Here is a 9,890-nt window from a genome sequence, read left to right on the forward strand (position 1 = left end):
CTATTTCTTGAAAAGCCAAGAATCCAAGTGCCTCTGCCGCCCCACATTTTTTTCATCATAGTACTGACTCTCCTACTTTAAAATCCTGTTCCAAAGATGGCCCTGGACAAATTTAATTCTTCAATAAAATAAGAATTGCTAATACTTACCATATGCCACTTTCTATCCTAAGATTTCATATATATATATATATATACTCATTTAATCCTCAAAATAATCCTAAGATGTAGACGTTTTGGTTATCCTCACTTTATATGTGCAGAAACTGAGACACAGAGAATCAATGGTGGCACAGACAATTGATCCTTGGCTATTTGGCTCCAGAGTCTGTACAATACTACTGCAGATGCTGCATAGCCAAGACCAGACCCAGCATGTGTGATGATTTAACAACATAATGAAATGAAGTACTTTAGTAGAGACAACAGGTTAAACCACAAATACATTTATTCCTCTAAAAACAGTATACCATCTTTCCAATTTTCAAAATGTTATTATCAATTCTCTGCAGATTACTCTCATTAAGCTGATTTTTAAAAATCTCAGACAGAGCAGAGCAATTCACCAGCACCATCATCAAGCAAGCTACAAATCTATCTTTTACCAGAGCAAGGAGACACTTAAGATCAATTCAACAGAATAGCTTTCAGTGTTTACAGAAGGGGTACTCACATTCACTTGTCACACATTGCAGGCCCTCATACGCCCCTTTTAAATTGTCTAACTCCTATCCCAGTTTCTTTTTATAGTCTGAAAACAAGGAATCACCCAAGTAAGATACTCCTTCAGAGCACTGCCGCAAATGGATCAAACATGGAGATCCCCCAGATCCGTGTTCTCAAGTGTTAAAAATATTTTATATTAGCACGTAGAATACCCTTAGATATATTCTGTTACGTTCTAAAGAGTTTGTGTTTCCCCCTTTTTGATGATGTCCTCTATTTCTTCTGAGACCTTTCCTGTATAGTCATTTGGTTCTATTGCTTTTAACTTCTCTTGATACTCCAGCGGCAAACCATTTTCTTTTGCACCCATGCAAATAATCTGGAAATGGTTAAAACAAACAAACAAACAAACAAACAAAAAAAACCCTTTAGTTAGGAATATAATATAATGTACCATACCACAGCTTTATTTGCCTTCTCAAGGTATGAAATATTAGCTTTCAGATAACTCTAGAATAAACAGGTATAACAAATAGAATACCATCATTCCTCTCACACTGAGCATGAATGCATATGGAGTTTTCAAAGCCAAATGAAACATCCTCATGGAATATCAACTTTCTCAATATGTGATTTTAAATATTTTAATATTGAGACAAAATATCTATATGGAATTTGTATGGCCTTTTAAGAAAAAAAAAATACCATTCTTCAAAAAAAATTTAAAGTTTACAGAGAGCAGTTTTGGTTACAATGCCAGAGTTTACCCTTGCTCTGAATTAGACATGGGGGAATAAATGGCAACTGTGTTCAGTGATACTTTGAAGATCTATACCAGGTTAATTTCTCTAGGTTCCATACTAGAAAATTCCAGACGAGGCCTAGGAACCAGATTACCTATTACAGGTGCCATGACCTGATTGGGCCTGCCAACAGACAGCTAAGCTTGGGTTCTGAACAGGAATGTTGGGGTCTCTATCCCACATTCTTGTCTTGTGCTTGCAAGGGTGATTTCCCTGATTCTGAAAGGCAGTGTGATGTTTCTTTCTCCACCTAGGGATGAAAAACATTTCAGCAGTAGAAAGTATGTTTTTTCCCCTATAAAAATGAATCTTGGTATTCATAAAATACTGTGTTATGGGGAGAAAAACATTACAAAAGCATATATACACACACACACACACACACATATATACACACGTATATATATATATGGAGAGAGAGCACGAGAGAGATACTAAATCTGTTAAAATACACTCATATTCTTTTCTACTTCAATACATGCCTACATCATAAAAATGAAGCAAAAATTTATTGCCAGGCAAAAGAAAGAAAGAGACAGAGAGAGAGAGAAAGAAAGGAAGAAAATACATATCTAGAATTCTGACTCACATACATTTCTAAAAATTTTTTTTAATAAATAGTTTTAAAAACATAATTCGGCCAGGCGCGGTGGCTCAAGCCTGTAATCCCAGCACTGTGGGAGGCCGAGACGGGCGGATCACGAGGTCAGGAGATCGAGACCATCCTGGCTAACATGGTGAAACCCCGTCTCTACTAAAAAAATACAAAAAAACTAGCCGGGCGAGGTGGCGGGCGCCTGTAGTCCCAGCTACTCGGGAGGCTGAGGCAGGAGAATGGCGTGAACCCGGGAGGCGGAACTTGCAGTGAGCTGAGATCCAGCCACTGCACTCCAGCCTGGGCAACAGAGCGAGACTCCGTCTCAAAAAAAAAAAAAAAAAAGGACATAATTCAATCATTACACATAATAATATTTTTGAATCTGTACATTAGGTAAATAACTATCATTTTTATATTTAAAGACATTTTTATTAAAATAAATATTTATGCAGAATTTAAAACATACAAAGCCTTTTATTTCTTTTTAAAAAATTTTTTTGACAGCGTCTCACTATCACCTGATCTCAGTTCACTGCAACCTCCACCTCCGTGGTTCAAGCTATTCTTATGCCTCAGCCTCCCAAGTAGCTGGGATTACAAGTGCCCGCCACCACGGCCTGCTAGTTTTTGTATTTTTAGTAGAGACGAGGTTTCACCATGTTGGCTAGGCTGGTCTCAAACTCCTGACCTCAGGTGATCTGCCCGCCCCAGCCTCCCAAAGTGGTGCCATTACAGGTGTGAGCCACCACGTCAGGCCTAAAGTCTTTTAAAAACAATATATTCTTTAGTTTCTCTCAGTGAAATTTAAAAAGTAATCACCACCAGTCTGTAAATAGCTTACCTTTTTATACTGTGGGGATGGCGGAGCACTTTCGTAATTTGTCATCAGGTAACTTCGACAGGTTATTTCTCTTCCTTCTTGAGTTGCAACTTTAACTTCTATTACAACATACATTCCACTTTTAACCCCTTCTTGCCTGAAACCAGAACAGCCAAATTGTAACCATATTTGCCCTAGCCAATTTAGCTCACTGGGTAAGGTCTTTTTATAATAGTCAAGATGGGGTATGGGATTAAACATTTAACTACATATGAACATACTTGCTCCCTATGTATTTGGGATAAAAAATATATAAATTTACCACATTAAAAGTAAGCCTAGCATTTAGGCTGGGTGTGGTGGCTCACACCTGTAATCTGAGCACTTTGGGAGCCAGAGGCAGCTGGATCACTTGAGGTCAGGAGTTCAAGACCAGCCTGGCCAACATGGTGAAATGCCATCTCCACTAAAATATGAAAATTAGTCAGGTGTGGTGGTGGGCACCTGTAATCCCAGCTACTCAATAGGCTGAGGCTGGAGAATCACTTGAACCCGGGAGGTGGAGGTTGCAGTGAGCTGAGATTATACTGGGGCAATCCAGGCTGGGAGACAGCAAGACTCCATCTCAAAAAAAAAAAAAAAAAAAAAGAAAAAAAAAAGACCAGGTGCAGTGGCTCACACCTGTAATCTCAGCACTTTGGGAGGCCAGGGCGGGCGATCACCTGAGGTCAGGAGTTCGAGGCCAGTCTGACCAACATGGAGAAACCCCGTCTCTACTAAAAAAAAAAAACACACACACACACAAAATTAGCCCGGCATGGTGGCACATGCCTGTAATCCCAGCTACTCGGGAGGCTGAGGTGGGAGAATCGCTTGAACCTGGGAGGCGGAGGTTGGGGTGAGCACGAGATCGTGCCATTGCACTCTAGCCTGGGCAGCAACAGCGAAACTCCATCTCAAAAACAAACAAACAAACAAACAAAAAAACAAAAAGTAAGCTTAGCTTAGCATTTCAATTAGAAGGCCTGAGACATAATATTACTTGTTATAGTCCTAACATAACTCTCCATATTTATCTTGTCTTAAAACAGGCTTCAATGTAGTTTTTTTTTTCACCTTTATACCCCTGAAACATTGTTCTTTGGGCTACAAAAAATGGATGGTGTTCTGACAGCAAGAGAATATCCACCTAGAAAAAAGGTATAGAGGATGGCTCATTCTCCTTCACAAGTGAGGTAAAGTATCTAGCATGTCAGATAACCCTCTCTTCTCAAAGCCTCTTCTGCAACTTTTCTTTGTATGAAATGCTCTGCCACACAACTCTGAGAGCTCTAGTTATAAAAAGTATCAAAGCATTTCTAACATGTTGTCAAATGCTTCTACAAAGTATTACTTATTTACTGATTCACCTGCCATCTTAAATAATTGTTCTTTAAAAACTGATTTCAAGTAACTTTCAAAATCAACAAAAATATGTAACAATTACAGAAATCTTCATGCCTTTTCACAGTATGAGACTACAAAGAAAAATTATAAGACAATAGAATGAAAAAAAGGGCTTCCATCTTTTACATAAGAGATTACAAACATCCCCCTAAATCTTTATCAGAAAGTGTAGCCCTTCTAGACGTTTTAGCAAACTCACATTATCATGCCTTTTATGTTGACTCTAAAAATATAATGAATATGTCTGTAGTATGTGGTTTTGAAAAACTAACACACAGATACACATCCTCACATATAATCTGCTTTCTGAATTAGTTATTGTTTAACTTATAATTAGAAGCCACCTACTCATCCAGAGAATTTAAATTGCTTTTGTTCATTTTCCATACTACTCCCCACACTTCATCGCCAGGACTTTGAAAAATGGTGGCTATCCCTCCATGCCAAGTTTGACTTGTTTTGCCTTGGGAATTGCCAAAGTCAAGCTTAAAATCCTACAAAGGAAATCAAAGTGATATGATCAATATCCACTTGAACCCAAATTTCCCTCCTCAAAATAAAAAGGATTTACCTTGAACTCCATACAATTAAAACATTCAATAAACAGAGTTCCTTCTATGTCTAAGAAGCTGTGGAAAATATAAAGTTAAACAAACAAAGACCCAGATCTCAAGGACTATGTTTTTTTTATATATTTTTCTTTAAAAATGAAACATATACTGAATATGTACAGACATCTTAACAAAAACAAAAAGTTTAAAGGAAAAAAAGAAATCCCATAACCCCATGCCTTAACACAACTGTTTTCATTTTTGCAAATTACTTCCCAGTCTTCTTACATACACATAAATTTTTACTTAGAGACAAGCTGGGTGATGGCTACATGTGGGTTATAATATTTTCTCTTCTTTTATGTCTGTAGAGTATCCCACCAACATATATCACCAAATTTGCCCTGAGAGACCTGGCATTTGAGGATGAATGATTTGTGTATTTATGAACACTAATACTCATGAATTATACTAATTTATCTACAATAATCATAAGAGCAGCTAACACTAACTGCGAATGGGAAGGACATTTAAGCAGGGGATGAGCATGCCCAAAGGCGTGGATAAAAAGAGTGTGTTTTGGGGGCCAGGTGCAGTCGCTTACGTCTGTAATCCCAACATTTTGGGAGGCCGTGGTGGGTGGATCCTTTTATACTCAGTGCTATTGGCATTATACGGACCATTCCCTTTTATTTTGCTAACAACTTTCTTATATCCGTTTTACAGCAATAAACACTGTGGGTTAGAAAGATTAAGCAACCTGCCTAAGGTCTTGGAACTAGTAAGTAATGAAACTAGGTTTCTAGCTTAACTTCTTTCCTCACAGAGGTGGGCAATCAGGGGCTAGAGTCCTGGGGAAGATTAAAAATCCTTATGTGAAAAAACAAAATAAAAAATAAACAAAAACAAAACAAATACAAAACAGAATCCTTATGTGGCTTATTTGGCCTAGGAAGATTTCTTTCCGTCTTTCCAGAGCTTAGTTTCCTTATAGACAAATTTAAAAGGTTAAAGTAAGTGATAATTCTAGGATCCTTTTCAGGTTTATATTTTACCCCTGTCCCTTGTATTTTCTCGAAAAACGTGTCAGACATCTCAGGCATAGGGTTGGCTGGAGCGACCAGTACCTTTATTCAGCATAAGAGATGTTCTTCTAGGACAATGTGTCTCTGGCAGGACACCAGGAGATCTGATAAAAGTTACAGTTCACACTAACTGGTTGTGTATTGCTAAATCCAATAAACAATTTTCATTCCTCATCTTGTTCCACTTCTCAGTAGAACGTAGGCAACCATCTTCTGATCTGCCTCTTTCCTGATTTTCAAGCTGTTCCTTGATCTCAATCCCCTTTGCCAGCTCCTCCTCCATTACCTGATTTTTAAATGTTGGAGTTGCTCAAGGCTTAGTCTAGGCCACGGGTGTCCAACCCTTTGAATGCAAGAATTTTTTTGCTTACCTGTGGTGGCGGACATCATGAAAATTAGGCATGGCCTTTTGTGTTTGTTTGTTTGTTTAAGCTCATCAGCTATCGTTAGTTTTAGTGTATTTTACGTGTGGCCCAAGACAATTTTTCTTCCTCCAATGTGGCCCAGAGAAGCCAAAAGGTTGGACACCCATGATCTAGGCCATTTTCTGTATTCATTTGGCAATTTGCCCAAGACATTCTCATCCCCTACAATGGCTTCAAATATTCTGATCATCTTTAAATCCAGACTAGATCTCCCTTCTGAGCTTCAGAAGAAGTGCTTAGAACAGGGCCTAGCACACAGTAAGCACTTGATAAATGTTCGCTAATATTATTCTGTTCACTTGACTGTTTAGCAAGCATTTCAAATTCAAAATGTTCAAACTGAACTTACAATTTTCTCCTCCCCAACTGGATTTTCCTCTTCTCTATGCAAACATCACCTGCATCTATCTGCTGCCAAAAACCTGAGTCATCTTTTATATTCTCTTCACACTCAATCACTATGCTTTAACAATGTTATCTCCAAATTAGTTCTCAAATCCATCGACCCTGCCCTGCCACCACCCTAGCTCAAGATGCCATTCATTATCTTTGGCATAAATTGCTGTAAAAACTTCCTGAACTCTCCATATCCAGTCTTCCCTCCTTCAAATCTATTTTCCATGTGACCAGAATGTGCTCTGGGAGATAGAAATCTCATCTTTCATGTGCTTTAGTTCTGCAGTGCGTCTTATTTGGCTTCTGAGGTCTTGGAAGATGTGGCGCTTCCACATCTCTCCAGTCTTCATGCCACATTCCCCTTACTAAACTCCAGCCACACTGACTGAAAGATCCAGCTTCCTCTTTCTTCAGGCCCTTTGCAGAAGATGCTGTCCCCTGTTTTGTGTGCTTCCCACCTCTGCAATCATTCAGGTCTCAGCTTAAAAGTCACATTTTCAGGCAGGGCTTTCCTGCGCATCCTGGTTAGGTCAGTTACCCTGGTCATACACCCCATTTCACTTTGCATGCCTCCTGTTAAAGATGGACCGTATACCTGTAACTGAATAATCCCTTGTTTGATATCTCTTCCCCCTGCCCTGACTATAAGCATTTGGACTCCCGTCCTACAGTTGGGAAATTCCCTACTTTACAAGTTTGGGAATAGGGAGTACCAGAGCCTGACTCCCATTTTTGAGGCTTCAAAGGCCAGAAGTTGGTTCTCTCAGTTTTGCTTAAAGTCATAGCATGGGTATGTGGCCAAAACTTAGCCAATCAAGACATTCTGGGGCTTTCAATTAGAAGCTAGTGCCCAAGACAGCAGGGACTCCGGAGTGGCGGACACATTCGGGTTTCAGGAACTGCAGGGATGTACAGAGGCAGGCAGCGTCCAGGGCAGGTGGTGGTGGTGGTGGTAGACAATACAGCATCCATGCTTACCAAGTTCAGCAGTGGCGCAGAAGAGGCTCCCTGGGCTGGTTCTGTTGTGTGATGCCCACTGTATTACAGTTGCTGCACCTCCCTTTATGCCTGTCCGTTTTGTCAGCTTTGTACTCCTGCCTTCCTGGTCATTCTGTGAGCTCTCCAATAGCCTTTCAGGAAATAGCCTTTCAATATATTTTTTTTTTTTTTTTTTTTTTCTGCTTAAATCAGCCAGTTTCTGTTGCTTGCAACTAAGAACTCTGACGAGGTTAGCAGAGATCATGTTTGTCTCGTTCGACGCTATCAAAAAGTTTTGTACAAACTGTATTGCACCTCTCTCCTACAGGCTGAGAGTTCCTCAAAACAGCCACTTTACTCAATCATGTTTATACCCCTAGTGTTAAGTGCTGGAAGAATATGTGTTAAGTGAACGAATGGACTGGGCTGAAGAGCAATGATTTACCAACACTGGTAATAGTTCATCCAGGCCCTTGACCTAACTGAGCATAGCATTATTACGAATAAGACATGGTCCCAGCTTTCAGGACCTCTCAGAGGAGGAGCCAAAGGCAGGTAAATGGATTTTCACAATGCGAGGTGAGAAGTGCTGTAACAAAGGTATGTACAGGGCAGAAAACAACCAATTCCCAGACCCGGGTCAAAAAAGGCTCCTCAGAAGTACCCACTGAATGCATTCTGTTAAGTTAGTGGACCAGAGGCCAAATCGGCGCAGACCGAGCAGCCAATGCAAAGGCCAGGAGGGGGAAAGCTCCGGGCAGCCTGAGAGGGCACCGTGGCCGGGGCAGCGCCGGGCAGTGGGCCCAGCGGAGGAGGTGGACCAGCCCAGGAGGCGGAAGCCTCGTCCTATTACCCTCATCAGGAAGAACTGCATGCCTGACCCGATCGGCCACATGTGCCCCCGAGGAAGCGCCTTCTGGGCATCCCGGCCCCGGAGTGGGTAGCGCGGGCGGGGGCACTCACCTGCAGGCGGGCCACACAGAAGAACGCCGCCGAGGGGTTTCGGAGGTGGATCCTCTCGGTCAGCAGGTTGCTGCCGTAGGCAAAGTACAGGAAACTCTCCTCATCCGGACCCGGGGCGTCCTTGCAGCCCGAGTTCGCCATGTCCCACTACACGTCTGCACGGGAGCCTGGAGCAGAGCTGTAAGGAGCGGCCAGAGAGCGCAGCACCGCGGCCCACTACTCCGGCGCAGTGACAGCCGCGCCGCAGCCTCAGGGCTAGGGGACTGGCGGGAAGCGTGGGCCGGTCAGGAGCGAGCGCTCTCCTGATTGGCTGCCGATCCCCACCTACCTGAGTCGCCCCCTTTGATTGGCCATCCGCAAGGCCTTCTCTCCGCCTTCCGCTGAGACTCAGAAATACTCTGTCCCGAAGCGACCCGGCGCTGGCTCCTCATTAGACACGATCCAGTGATGTCCTGCCCCTCCTTGCTCAAGGCTTCCTCTGATTCTCTGATTGAGGGGTGGGCAAGCACTCCTCACAGGCGGGTCGGGTCGGATGGGCACCCGCTGAAGGTCTCGGCGCGTGACTGGTTTCTCTGCTCAAGGCTGCGCGCGTGTGGTTCTTTGGTACTTTCTGCGCCTTAGGGAGTTCTGGTCAGATCTGAGGCGAAACAGCGGCCCTGGCCACTCCATCAACGGCTCCCTCACCCGGCAGCTCGCCCTGTCCTGCCTTCCTGGCCTAGAGGAGTCAGGCAGACGGTCCGTTAACCCTTTCTGCTAGTTCCCTCATCCCGAGCCCTGGTCATCAACCTGACCCCTTTCCATCAACAGACCCGTCCCCTGCTGGAGCCCTGGGACTCCCTTCCCTGATGGAAGTAACACGCCTGAGCTTAAATTCCGATGCTGCCAGTTACTAGCCAAGTAACCTTGGGCACCTCTGGTCTCCGTTTCCTCTTTTTAAAAATTGGGATCATAATATAAGTTAGGGTCACAGTAGAAACCCCTATATTATGTTTGGTTTCCCCCTCCCCCACACACACATCCTGAGTGTATTTTTTAAAAAATCTATATTGTTAATTTTTGAATGAAAATATGAATATGAAGGATGTAGGAGCATTGTCTGTCCTTGACATCCAGCTATTAATCTCTAAATGCCACCACCCACTAAAAGGTACCAAGCACTC

At 42.4% G+C, this 9,890-nt stretch overlaps 1 protein-coding gene across 4 annotated transcripts; it reads right to left on the reverse strand.

Annotated features, from left to right (window-relative positions):
• Positions 1 to 429: 429 nt before the first annotated feature.
• GGCT (gamma-glutamylcyclotransferase) lies at positions 430 to 9,010 on the reverse strand. 4 transcript variants are annotated; one of them, XM_011953942.1, is made up of 4 exons: positions 8,731 to 9,010; positions 4,681 to 4,826; positions 1,563 to 1,718; positions 430 to 1,044 (listed from the first exon to the last, which is right to left on the reverse strand). In XM_011953942.1, exons 1-4 carry the CDS (start codon positions 8,869 to 8,871, stop codon positions 987 to 989), a joined length of 501 nt encoding a protein of 166 aa, XP_011809332.1. In that variant the 5' UTR covers positions 8,872 to 9,010; the 3' UTR covers positions 430 to 986. The 4 variants fall into 4 exon arrangements, with proteins under 4 accessions (XP_011809332.1, XP_011809331.1, XP_011809334.1 ...); XM_011953941.1 differs by lacking the exon at positions 1,563 to 1,718 and adding an exon at positions 2,908 to 3,043; XM_011953944.1 differs by lacking the exon at positions 1,563 to 1,718.
• Positions 9,011 to 9,890: the final 880 nt, after the last annotated feature.

This window comes from Colobus angolensis, unplaced genomic scaffold, assembly GCF_000951035.1.
Source record: "Colobus angolensis palliatus isolate OR3802 unplaced genomic scaffold, Cang.pa_1.0 Scaffold378, whole genome shotgun sequence".
Lineage (NCBI taxonomy): Eukaryota > Metazoa > Chordata > Mammalia > Primates > Cercopithecidae > Colobus > Colobus angolensis.